The sequence below is a fragment of the Halichoerus grypus genome, chromosome 2 (genome assembly GCF_964656455.1).
Source record: "Halichoerus grypus chromosome 2, mHalGry1.hap1.1, whole genome shotgun sequence".
In the NCBI taxonomy this organism is placed as follows: domain Eukaryota; kingdom Metazoa; phylum Chordata; class Mammalia; order Carnivora; family Phocidae; genus Halichoerus; species Halichoerus grypus.
The window spans coordinates 195,061,029-195,074,474 of NC_135713.1; the positions used below are offsets into that span (position 1 = coordinate 195,061,029).

The 13,446-nt window shown below is 42.5% G+C and overlaps 1 protein-coding gene, 1 long non-coding RNA gene and 2 other non-coding genes across 6 annotated transcripts in view; 3 read left to right on the forward strand and 1 right to left on the reverse strand.

The window, feature by feature from the left end:
* Positions 1 to 6,973: 6,973 nt before the first annotated feature.
* Positions 6,974 to 7,543, forward strand: LOC118550868 (uncharacterized). The gene is made up of 2 exons (XR_004924769.2): positions 6,974 to 7,241; positions 7,455 to 7,543. It is a non-coding gene; the product is annotated as an uncharacterized LOC118550868 (long non-coding RNA).
* Positions 7,307 to 7,376, forward strand: LOC118550875 (small nucleolar RNA SNORD104). Its single transcript, XR_004924774.1, has one exon. It is a non-coding gene; the product is annotated as a small nucleolar RNA SNORD104 (small nucleolar RNA).
* Positions 7,544 to 7,572: 29 nt separating the features above from the next.
* On the forward strand, positions 7,573 to 7,706 carry LOC118550876 (small nucleolar RNA SNORA76). The gene has a single exon (XR_004924775.1). It is a non-coding gene; the product is annotated as a small nucleolar RNA SNORA76 (small nucleolar RNA).
* An 888-nt stretch (positions 7,707 to 8,594) lies between these two features.
* TEX2 (testis expressed 2) overlaps positions 8,595 to 13,446 on the reverse strand; it is a 99,272-nt gene continuing 94,420 nt past the window's right edge. For all 3 annotated transcript variants that reach the window (XM_036116243.2, XM_036116242.2, XM_078065926.1), the window contains exons 11-12: positions 11,856 to 11,976; positions 8,595 to 10,279 (exon numbers count right to left, since the gene is read on the reverse strand). In XM_036116243.2, coding sequence (XP_035972136.1) covers positions 10,157 to 10,279; positions 11,856 to 11,976 — 244 coding nt within the window. In that variant the 3' untranslated portion in view covers positions 8,595 to 10,156. The remainder of the gene's footprint in view (positions 10,280 to 11,855; positions 11,977 to 13,446) is intronic.

The following is a 13,446-nucleotide window of genomic DNA, read 5'->3' on the forward strand; positions in this document are numbered from 1 at the left end:
TACGTTCTGATTTGAGTTGGCTTGAGATTGGCCTGCCCAGCCCTGCCCCCTCTATTGAACCAGACCTTCCCCCATTTACCTCAGCTAGTTCAAGTTGAGTTCATCACTCAAAACCAATCAACCCTGATCAAAATGCTGGCTCAGCTCAGCATTTCTAGGAGGACTAAATCAACAATGTGTATGACCACACCTGGCCCAGGGCCAACCTTCAGTAAAGCAGTTTTCTTTCTCCTTTTCTCTTCCCCACCTACACCTGCACTCTGAAGAAGACTCTGGTTGAAGGAGGTTGAAAGAGGGACATGAAGTGCATAAAATGTAGGGGTTTTCTTTTTACCCTCAGCTACACTGTGGGCTACTTGAAGATAGGGACTCTTTGCTTCACATTCATATTTCCCATGCCCAGAACAGGATCAAGCATGGAAGGGAGACTTTTAAAGTGTTTCTTGAAAAAGAAAGTGAATGAGAGGTCACATCTTCCTCTGAGACCAGAGAGAGGGGTCTCAAGGGCTGTGTTATGTTGAGGTAGAGAAGAGGAAAGTTGAGGGAAATCACAATGGGATGATTTGGGTCCCTTTCAGCTTCCACATATCCCCTCCCCCCTCACATACACACCCATGGCAGCCATCGGAGCAAGTCACAATGCTGGCTGGCTGATTGTTCTAGACAGTGTTCTCTGTCTTCTCCATCCTTTATCCCCACATGCTGGTGTCCCTCTCGCTTCCCAGGAGCCCTGTTCCACACTCACCTCAGACCCCTCCAGACTCAGTCCTTCTTGACTCTCTTCCCAGGGCCTTGGGTCTTAGCTCTTCTGTATAACTTCTGGGTCCGTCTACTGTTCTCAGTTAGGACTCCCCACCGCCCCTCCTGCTCCTGGTCCCTTGGTTCACTGGGTAGTTCATGGGGTGGAAGGTTAGTAAGCCTCCCTCAGAAGTGAGGTGTGGAGGTATGTATGTTGGTTGAGCTCAACCTTCTCAGATAACAAGGAATAGTTTTGACTAAAACAAAGTGTGGCCCTTAGGAGGTTGCATGGTATAGTGATCAAAGAGCATAAGCTTTTTTTTTTAGGATTTTTTTTTTAATTAATTTATTTGACAGAGAGAGGGAGACAGCGAGAGAGGGAACTCAAGCAGGGGGAGTGGGAGAGAGAGAAGCAGGCTCCCCACCGAGCAAGGAGCCCAATGTGGGGCTCGATCCCAGGACCCTGGGACATGACCTGAGCCGAAGGCAGACGCTTAACGACTGAGCCACCCAGGCGCCCCCAAAGAGCATAAGCTTTAAAATCAATTGTTATGAATTCAAATCCCAGCTCTGCTTGGCCATCTATTAATTGTGCAAATGTAAACAAATTACTTAATCTTTATGAGCCCTGGTTCTGATTGTTCGGACTTAGAGCTAAAAACCAGAAATAGCATTCCCTACCTTTCAGGACTATCCCAAGAATTAGAGCTAAAATATGTCAAGTGCCTTGCCTGTGGTAGGCACTCCCTTATTAGTAGCTCATGTTATTCTCAAGGGAGGAGATAAATCTGGGCTGTGGAATGTCACAAGGAGCTTGAACTCCACCAGACTGTCACTCTCTTGCTTAAAACCCATGACTGATAAATTGGATTTCATCAAAGTTAAAAATGCCACCTCCTCTTTGAAAGACACTGTCAGGAAAATAAAAAGGCAAATATTCACAATATATAGATGTGAAAAAGGATCTAAAGAATTCATATAACTCATTAGTAAGAAAACAATTTTAAAAGTGGGCAAAAGATCTGAACACTTTACAAAAAGAGATATAGTAAAAGTCATATGAAAAGAGGGTCACCATCTTTGGTCATCAGAAAAATGCAAATTAAAACCACCATGAGTTGGGGCACCTGGGTGGCTCAGTTGTTAAGCGTCTGCCTTCAGCTCAGGTCATGGTCCCAGGGTCCTGGGATTGAGCCCCGCATCGGGCTCCCTGCCTAGTGGGAAACCTGCTTCTCTCTCTCCCACTCCCCCTGCTTGTGTTCCCTCTCTATGTCTCTCTCTGTCAAATAAATAAATAAAATTTAAAAAAAATAAAAAATAAAACCACCATGAGCTATCCCATTAGAATGAGTGACAATACCAAGTGCTGACTAGGATTTGAAATAACCAGAACTCTCATACATTGCTGGTGAGAGTGTAAAATGGTATAATCACTTTGGAAAATAGATTGGCAGTTTCTTATAAGGTTAAAGACATATGCTTATCACATGATCTAGTAATTCCACTCCTAAAAGGAATGCAAATAAATGTCCATAAGAAGACTTCTACGCTGATGTTCATAACAGCTTTATTCATCATAGCCCCAAACTGGAAACAACCCAAATTCTGTAAATATGTGGATGGAAAAACAAATGATGGCATATTCATACAATGAAATCCTACTCAGCAACACAAAAGCATGGATTCCTGATACGATAATATGGATGAATCTCAAAAACATTCGTTTAAGTGACAGAAGCCAGACACGAAAGAGTACAAACTGCATGAATCCATTTACAAGAAAATCTAAAACAGGCAAAGTCATTCTGTAATAACAGAACATGGATCAGTGGTTGCCTGAGTTGGTGATTGAAGAGGGCGGGCACTGACTACAAAGAGGCAAGAGAGAAGCATTTTGGAGCGATGAGAATTTTCTGTGTCTTGATTGTGGGGGAGGTCACACAAATGTACCTATTTGTTTTTTGTGTTTTTTTTAAAAAGACATTTATTTATTTTAAAGATTTTATTTATTTGACAGAGAGAGAGAGCACAAGCAGGGGGAGCGGCAGGCAGAGGGAGAAGCAGGCTCCCCGCTGAGCAGGACCCTGGGATCATGACCGGAGCCAAAAGCAGCCTCTTAACCAACTGAGCCACCCAGGCGCCCCCAAATGTACCTATTTGTAAAAACAAACAAACAAACAAACAAACAAAAACCAGGGAAATGGACACCTAATATGGGTGCCTTTTATTGTGTGTAAAGTTGAATTTTTCTTTTTTTTTATAAAGTTGGATTTTAAAAGAGCAACTGCAGAAGAGAAAACCTGATTGTCAGCTGATTGGTCAATGGTTATATGAAAATAAATGCTTTAAAAATTTAACTACACTGAGATACCATTTTATACTCACGTATGAAGAGTCTGACAATATCAAGAATTGGTGAAGGTGGAGGCCAACGTGGGAGTGCAAAGTACAGTATCCACTTTTGAAAAGTTATTTGCTATTATCTAGAAAGTTGGAAATGCGCCTACCCTACGACCCAGCAATTGTGCTTCAATCTACATACCCCAAAGGAACTTTTTTGCACACACACAAGAATATTCGGAGCGGCTTTGTTTGCAATAATGAAAACGGTAGGTACTGTAAACATCCAACATAAAGAGAACAGATGTGTAATGAGTGATGTAACTGTGTACTGGGATGCTACACAGAAGTGAATCTGGTTGCCTTAGTACAATCACTAGCTGCAAACATACAACGTGAATGTCACCAATATTATGCAATAAAAAGAGTAAGTCATAGAAGATACATACATATATTCTATTTCTATAAAGCTCAAAATCACGCAAAACTAAATAACATATAAATGTATGAAGCAAAACTTTAAAAAAAAAAGTCAAACAAGACAAACTCTAAACTCAGGATGGTGGTTTCCTCTGAGAGTGTGGGAAGGAGATGGAATCAGAAGGGGCAGAAAGTGAGCTTTAAAATTATCGATGATGTCATTTTTCTAAAAGTGGTGAGCATATGAATGTTCAATTTATTAATAATCTCCAAACCACACATATACTTTATATGTACTCTTTTGTGTGCAGAGACATTTCATACTAAAAATTTGAAAAGGCAAATATTGTCACATTGGGCTAAACACGATAAGCCGACCATGTGCCTCATACAAAGGACACACTAAAAACAAAATAACATAGAAAGGTTAAAAATAAAGGGATGGGCAAAGTTATACCAGCACACACAAACAAACAAAAAAAGACACAAGTAGCAATGTTAATGTAAGACAAATTAGAACTCAAGGCAAAAAACATGAGTGTTATTTTATACATAGATACATATAATCCATGATGGAATATTATCAGCCACAAAGTGTAATGAGATAAATAGCATAGCCTCAAAATATACCAAGCAAATAACAATAGAAATAATCAAGGAAAACGACTGAAGCATAATTTTTTAATTTTTTATTTTTAAATGTCCTACAGTAATATGAAATCGTGTGGGGGTATAGTTCTATGAATTTTGACAAATACATAAAGTCATGTAAGCATCACGATCAAGATACAGAACAGTTCTATCACCCTCAAAAATGCACTCATGCTGCACCTTTGTAGTCAAATGCTCCTGCACCTCCAATTCCTGGAAAATCTTTCATCTGTTTTTGGTTCTTATAGTTTTCTCTTTTCTAGAATATCATATAAATGGAATCATACCATCTTTTGAGTCTGGTTTCTTTCACTCAGCATAATGCCTCTGAGATTCTTGCAAGTGTTGCATGTATCAATAGTTCATTCTATTTTATTGCTGAGTATCATTCAATTGTATGAATGTACCACAGTTGCTTAAGATCCACCCATTGAAGGGCTTTTAGGTAGTTCCACTTTGGAAGCATTATGAATAATGTTATAAACATTTGGTACAGGATTTTGTGTGAACATAAAATTTCATTTCTCTTGGGTAAGTTAACTTTATAAGAAACTGTCCAAATTCTTTTCCAAAATGTATATATTTTTGCATTCCTAAATAGTAATGGAGCAAAGTTCTTGTTGCTTTGCATCCTCCCCAGCATTTCATACTTGAAGCATAATCTTAACACGTCACAGTCAGTGACAGTACATATACTCCCAATCAAGTATAAATTAGACATTTGGAAAATATGATTACAACACACTTAAGGTTGAATTAATAAATATTTCATGTCAATGTACATGATAGTGAAAACACTGTCGTTGCAAGAATCCATGGAACATTTATTTATTTAAGATTTTATTTATTTATTTGAGAGAGGGAGTGTGCGTGTGTGTGTGTGTGTGTGTGTGTGTGTGTGAGAGAGAGAGAGAGAGTAACAGAGGAAACACGGGGAGGGAGAGGCAGATGGGGAGGGAGAGGGAAAGGGAGAGAGAGAATCTCAAGCTGTCTCCTGGCTGAGCACAGAGAGCTGAGCACAGAACCCAGTTGGGGCTGGATCTCACAATCATGACCTGAGGTGAAACCAAGAGTCGTATGCTTAACTGACTGAGCCACCCAGGTGCCCTGAGAATCTGTGGAACATTTGTAAAAATAGATGTTCTAGGCCACAAAGAAAACTTGTATTCATTTCCTAATGTAGAAACTGTACCACAATGTAATAAATGTAGAAAATAATAAAAATTTAAACAGCAATAAAAATAACTGCATAGACGTCACAAGACATTTGACAAAATAATCATTACTTTGGGTCATAGAGGAATTTTTAAATTTAACTAAAGACTGTGTCGAAAATAATGAAAATAAGAGTACAATTTAACTACAAGGTCAGGTTGAAATGCTTTTCTTACTACATTTTCCTTATTAAATTAGGAGGAAAAAAGGAAAAGATTTCCCAAAGAGAACATTAAGGAAATAAAGAAAACCAGATATTGTGACTGGTTGCTGTTCTCTCTCCTGGTAAAGCAAGCTCTCACAGGGCAGTGCTATATTATTCTCCATTACAATTCATCCTTGAACAACATGGGTTTGAACTGCATGGGTCCACCTTTTTTTTTTTCAACAAATACCATACAGCACTGCAAACGTATTTTCTCTTCCTTTATGCGTTTTTTTTTTTTTTTTTTAAGAGGGAGAGAGTGTGCAGGATCAGGGGGAGGGGCAGAGGGAAAAGAGAGAATCTCAAGCAGGATCCACGCCCAGCAAGAGCCCCATGGGAGGCAGATCTCACAACCCCGAGATCATGACCTGAGGTGAAATCAAGAGTCAGATGCTTAACCTGCTGAGTCACCCAGGCGCCCCTCCTTTATGATTTTCTTTCTAGCTTACTTTATTATAAGAATATAGCATATAATACATACAACACAAAATATGAGTTCATTGACTGTTTATGTATCCATAAGCCTTCTGGTCAACAGCAGGCTACTAGTAGTTAAGCTCTGGGGGAGTCATAATTGAGTCAGGAATTTTCCACCGCTGGGTGGTGGGTGCCCCAACACCTCCCTCACCCCCTTCCTTGTTCAAGGGTCAACTGTAGTGAAGAGTGTGTCTGGCTTACTCTAAGAGTTCAGTACTTAGAAGTACTTTTAACTTTCCCAAAGTTAGGCATTGTCTCCTTGGGGCTTCCACAGTAGGTTGTTCATAGCTCTATTTTAGCATTTATTAAAGCTCTGCACTCACCTAAGTTTTCCACCTCACAGCATTCCTTTAAAATAATTATTTGTTGGGCGCCTGGGTGGTTCAGTCGTTAAACGTCTGTCTTCGGCTCAGGTCATGATCCCAGGGTCCTGGGATCGAGCCTCGCATCGGGCTCCCTGCTCCGCAGGAAGCCTGCTTCTCCCTCTCCCACTCCCCCTGCTTGTGTTCCCTCTCTCGCTCTCTCTCTGTCAAATAAATAAATAAAATCTTAAAAAAAACAACAATAAAACAATTATTTGTTTACCACTCAGAATGTGCCAGGCAACCGACATGATTTCATTTAATCTTCACAACTTTTTTGGATATTCCTATTTTTCTCAAATTGAGGGTCATACAAGGAATTCGTCACAAAGTCAGGATCTGGTTGCACATCCTCTACTTTCTTTTTTTTTTTTGGCACATCCTCTACCTTCAAAGACAGGCTCTTTTTGCCCGAACAGGTTACTTTCAATTCAGGAACAAAGTTAGACTGTCACCTTTATATGCTCAGCTCCTAGCCTACCTCCTGGCACAGAACATTTCAAAGTGACTCAGTTGCGTCCTGTTTGTAAACTGCCCTTTGGTGTACTGTACAGAGACGCGCTAATTACAAGCCAGCAACCTAGACTCGGAAAGAAATCCAGACTCACAGTCTTTCCTTGACGCCCATCTCTATGGTCGGCACGTGACCACTCTATACTCTGGAGGACTCAGCGAGCACGGCCGCTCTTTAGGCTACTTTACGGGCACGTGACCGGAAGTGTCCCTTGCTATTGGTTACTGCCGGTAAGGCCCGCCCAACCGCCTCCTGTCCGCTCCTTAAGTAGAAGCCGGAGGAAGGGGATCAGTCTTTCGGGGACTGTGACGCTGAGAAGGTGAGATGTGTCTGTGCTGGGCTCCGGCGGGTCGGCCCGGGAGCCGGGTGGGTCGCGGGGGGCCTGCAGTGATGACACTCCCAAAAAAGCACGTGTTAGACTGCTGATGCGGGTGATGCGAACTACAATCTGAGCCGGGCCTCCGGGGTTGCGGCGGGCAGGGAACGGGCTTGCGGGCGCACACCCGCTAACCCCCCGCTCTCATTCTTGCAGGTTCCGGCCGGGCCGAGGACGTCGCATCTCCCTGTCTTCCTCCCCTTGGACCATTCCCCGAAGCCCCTCAATAAAATGGTTTGGTCCCAGCGCTGGTGTTAGTGTTCCTTGTCGCGACGCGCTGCTTTTGAGCCCCCGCTGCGCCTGCGCGTGGCGCCGGGGGTCAGGCTGCAGCGCCAGAGTACGCGCTTGCGCATAACTGGGGCCGCCTGGTTCTCCCGCCGGCGGCCCTTTTAACCGCGAGCGACACGGCGGCACCCGGCTGCAGGGGGCGGGAGGTTTTCCGGGTAGGGGGGCGTTGCGACGACTCCAGCCTCAGTCCTCGTAGCCGAGGTTACAGCGCCCTGGAGAGACGTCGGGGATCCCGTAGGCCCTGCTACTCAGTGCCCCGCACGTTTCTGTACCTGTCCTGTAAGTCCTATCGTCTGTGATCTCGAGACCTGCAGGTTAACCGCGGCGTGGATGGCCTCTGAAGGGGGGGCGGCAGCTAAGTGTGAGCAGTTTAAGGGCCCCGGAACTGGTTTCAGTCTTGAAGCTGCATGAATTTAAAAACTCGCCTGCCTAAGGTGTAGCAGCGACCCATTTAGAAAAACTACCATTTAGGGCCAGCTCTTATTTGTATACTGTGCCCAGCATGGGGATAAAGGCTTTGGACAAATTAGCCCAGTTAGCCTAAAGGAGGTCGTTGTAAAGGTGAATTGAATTTTACGCATTTCTGGTCACATCAGGCACCTAAGTAGATGCACACTCCTTCCCGGTCTAGATGATTGGTGGTGGTGAGCCATCTCACTTGGGTTTAGGTGAAAGGTGTATCAGTTCTGAGTACAAGGCAGCACTGTTGAAGGGCCAGGATGCATGAGGGCAGTGTTTAAACTGCTTTGGTGTGTAGTAACTGCAGGGCGCTCCAAGTTCACAGGATTAAGGAGGCTATTGAGGGTGTAAGATCCAGCACAGAAACCAGACTGCCCCTCGGGTGTTTTAAAATCCGCTGAGGTGAGGACCACCTGGCAATATTAGAAAGCCCATCTGGTGATCACCCAGGAAATGTAAGCTGCTTTGGCAGCTGAGTGCCCAAGTGACCTCTACACACTGTTTATTCTCTATTATCCAAAAAGGATTGAGTAGAAATAACTTGGATGCTTATCTAGTATTTGACATTGAGATATTTATTTTGTGAAACAACGCAAGCGATTGTAAATCCCCACATACTATTTGATTAAGTGCAATAGGGTAGTCGTGTAATCTCTTTACACAGTAGTGCATCTAGTCCTTTGCCTTTAGTTATTGCACAAAAATTATAGACCAGTGAACAAGACATGCGGACTGACAGGCAAATCGGCCTACACACTGAGAAATTAGAACAGTACACCAACTGGAATGATCAAATAATTTAAGTCAAATGTTTAATGGTGCATTTAAAGTAATCAAGGGTTCAAATATATTTTTTCAATATATTAATTTCTTTAAAGTCATGTTCAGGCAAGGTGCTGTTTAAAAAACCACTATTAGCTTTGTCCACAGATGTAAGTTATCAAAAGTTACCCACGGTAGTTTTGATGTTGAATGCAGCTTTAAACAATAAAAAATTGTTTTAAGAGTACTTCTCAAAGCAAATTATACACCTAGAGAGCCCCCAAACTTGTAAACTAAAGATTCTGACACAAATGCACAAAATAAGGTTGGCAACATTAAAGAAAGGTCACATGGATTTTTAGATAATGTAGTGTTTAATGTTGAGCAAACTTGGTCTCGACTCTCAAAGGTGGTAAGAGAGTTCTCCGTTTTGGCTGTCAGAAGAGGAAACTGCCCACAACCTCAAAATATCCTAAACCAGTTAGATGAACAAAGCATTTAAGATGCCTATATGAAGCACAGAGCACGTAGGAGGTGCCGGATAGAAAGCTGTGGCTCTGGCTTTCTGCCCACACTCCAATCCACTCATTATGTGCAGTATTGGACATTTTCACACATGCTCATGTCTCAGGAAAACGTTTGGGATTAGTTAGAAATCAGGTGATTGTATCTCATTGATAGAAGGCTTGGGATGGTTTGATCTCATGGCTTTGCCTAATGTTCACAAATCCCACTGTCCCCACCCCAGCTGATCAAATGTGTGTGTATGTGTGTGTGTGTGTTCTATGGCTACTTGCTTCCAAAATGCACAATATGAAAAGTTGCTATGCGTATCTCTTTATCATCAATGAAATGGTTCACAAAATTCCACTCCCCACCCTCCACATGTTCCTGAACTGACCTTCTCTGGCAGTGTGGAGGGCTGCATCCCCCACAAACTGTAGAAGTGAGAAAATGTCCCATTGTGCACTGGCTGCCTGAGGAAAAGCTTTGGAGGAGTCAAGGCAAGGGGACAGCTTTCCAGTTGTACAGCTTTACTCTTACTGTGTTCTTTTGCGGCCACAGAAACTGGTAGACTCAAAAAAGCCATGGTGTGAGTCATCTGTAGGCTCTGGGTCCACCGTGGTGGTTCTTCCACAGTCTCCTCTGCTGAGTCAAAGCTTTGCAGCCGGCAACCCAGAGACCAGTTCTTGGACGCGTGGAATGACACCTCGCGGTGGAATGGGCACCAGCAGGCGGAGGGCAGAAGCTGTGGCACGAGGAGAGGCCAATGCTACAGCACAGAAGGCAGCCGAGAACCCCACACCTTGCGTTAGGTCTCAATACTGGGAAGGTCAGATCTTCACCCATCACAGCTGATCAGCAGCCTCCGCAAGTGGGTCTTTGAGGAGGCAGGAAGCGGAGCGAGGGTCCATGGCTGAGTGCATTATGGGGATATAGACATCATCCATGTTTGGCATGACAAAAACTTTCTGTAGAAAAAAACAGCCATGTGGAAGAACGTTCTTTTCTCAGGCTGTCCCCCTACTCTGTTCTGATCATTTTAGGCTTTGGAGAAGTTTTAAAAGTACATATGAAACAACTTTTTGTGCACATTCTAAACTAGTTCCTCTGCCACATTTAAAAAGAGTTGAATCACATCAGCACATGAACAGAAGAACCCGGTAAGTCAGCTCTGGGGTGGAAGCAGCCTTTGATTTCATGTACATATGATAAAACTCATTAATTCATAAATATTCCATACCATTACTTAAAGAGAACTGGCTTCACGGGCTCACAGTATTTCCAAATTGCTATGTCCAGAACACAAATTCCAAGTGAATTTATCCAGTTAAATCTTAGCAACAAAATGTAAGCTAATTTTTTTCACCCAGAACCAGACAAAGCTATGTATGAAAGAAGTCCTACTATAATGAACGCACAAAGAATAATCAGTGATTGATAGTAATGGTGCTTTGCCTGTCCTGTTTATAAACTAATTTTACGCACTTGAATTTTGGCAATGCATTCAGTCTCCAGTAATGCCCTCTTACAAAAGCATACACAAAAGCAAAAAAAGGTGGCTATGGGAGGTTGTAGCAATTACCCATCAACTTCCCAACTTGCCTCAAAAATACCAGGTGCCAGGGTGCCTGGGTGGCTCAGTCAACTGAGTGTCCAACTCTTGATTTCGACTCCGGTCATGATCTCAGGATTGTGAGACTGAGCCGAGGTCTTTGCGACGGGCTTCACACTCTGGAGGGAGTCTGCTTGAGATTCTCTCCCTCTCCCTCTGCCCCTCCCCACACTCTCTAAAATAAATACATCTTAAAAAAACAAAACAAAACCAGATGCCAACCTCTGCCCCCTCGTCCTTTCTTTGTGCTCCTTGTACCCCAATATCCCTGAAAGAGATGACCCACTCTAATGCCTATTGTAGGATCTAGGGAAAAGGAAAAAACTAAAGGTTGTCTTCCCCTCACTGGGTTCAAAGTACTTTTTCACTTGGTGCTATTACTAAGCTTTCCAGCAATTGGTTTTCAGTTAATGTTAATCCATAGCTTTTAAATACAAATATAAAATTTTAAAGACAAGAGCTCAAACTCTTGTCTTTTGCAGCTATACCACTGCAAAAATAGGAGGTCTCCAAAAGGTGAAACTCATTTACGAAGTAAATTGTTTGCCAATCCATAACACCTTGGAAGACATATGTGCCTCGAATATCTGATGGTTCATCCCGGGGCCTCGGCTACACTGCTATTAGCTTTGGGGGCAGAAAGCAGAAGGACAGGCTTGGAGAATGAGCTCTGGCCTAGTGAACGCACCTTTGGGGCTTCCTCTGAACTACTTACTTTACAGGGTTCTGTGGATAAGGTTCAGGGTTTCTCAAACTGTACCTAAAGCGTTAGGCCCGTTTGATCATGATGGGTACTTTCCTGGGATGAGGGCCCATAGCTTTCATTAGATTCTCAAAAGAGGATCCTGACCCAGATGCACTTCAGAACCTCTGTTCTGCCCTGAGCTTTGAGACTCAGGTGAAACGCACACCAGGTGACACCACATGTTTACCTGAAACTCTTGTTCCAGTTTCTTCTCTATCCAGTCTGTCACATGAACTAAAGTCACTTCTCTCTCTCCAAGTTTTGGCCGAGCTTTCAGCTCTACATATGGTGGCTTCCGGAAACCATACCTTTTTGAAGAAGACAAGTAGTAAACAACTACATTTAGATGCAAAGAGAGGAAGTAGACAAGTACCAACAGCAAACACTGTTCATCTACTCAGGGCTTCATCCCTATGTAAATGTTCTTACTCTGAAAATCCCCTCTAAAAATGATTCAAGGCAGCAAACAGGAATTGTGAGCTCCTACGTCCCTGGACTATGTGTAGGGCTGTGATGATCTGAGAACAGTTCTGACAAGCTGGGAAATTTAGAAAGCACCACTGGAAAAGTCTGACCTGGGCGTTGTTTTCTGGTTTTTTGTTTTTCCTGAAATGGCAAGGATCTTTCTTGTTGCTATTTTAATAAAGGTAGCATATGTACATTACAAACCCCCCAAAATACATGTGTACAAAGCAGAATGTGAAAGATACTGCCTCTCCCTGAATCTTACCCCCAAGACAGGACTACTGAGATAAGCAGGGTCAATTTTCCCCACACTCCTAATATGTATATGTAAATAGAGAACGTTCTATAACCTGCTTTTTCATTCCATCCCGCACAGCATGCTTATTAAGGCTTCCCAGTGGAGCAGACTGGCATTCAAAACTGTTGGTAAAGGATCTAGACAAGAGACTGTGTGCTATCAAATTACCTAAAAACTTCCATTTGTCATGGATCAATGTTTTAAAAATTACAACGAAAATGTCAAATTGCTATAAGCATTTCTAAACACTCTCAAGATCTATACTTAACTTTATGGATTCATAACAAATGCCCTGGGTAGTACTCCCCCAGAAGCCTTGTGTCACCTGTAACTGATACATCTTAAAGCATGAAAGTGAAGAAATGCATCAACTCTTACTATTAAAAAATTTTTTCTTGTTAGGTTTGGAAGACTGGACAGTAAGATATTAATGGTGGTTATTTGTGGGCGGTAAGATTAGAGGCTTTTTTTCCCCTCCACTTTTTTTCATTTGTTCCCTTTTTTTTTTTTTTTACAATGAAAATATTACTCTCTAAAAATAAAATCTAAAAAGGTATTTTAAAGTTTTTACTGGGAAACACTGGTATCATCATCAAATGGTTATTCAATTCAAAAACTGTCTTCTGATCATTCTCATAAGCCCTTCTAAACGCCAGGGGTATGCACCAGCATGATAGTTTCACTCTGGGATAGAACAGAGCTATCTTTTTTCATGCCAACGTAGTTTCTGGTACAATGAAGTTTCCTGCAATCACTGTATACACTTGTATACATTTTAAACGATCTGGAATGACAATTTTAAACTGCAGTTCACAGATAGTGATTTTCTTCTGCTGGACCCATGAATAATAGGTTATTCCAGTGGTTCTCAATCTTGGCTTAGTCCCCCATGTCCTGGATCCTGGGGGCTGGGTACATCTTTGTTTTTAACAAGTCCCCAGGTGACTGTGATATGCAGATAGGGTTGAGAACCACTGGTTCATTCGATGACAACTCCTTGGGTAGACCTTCTACC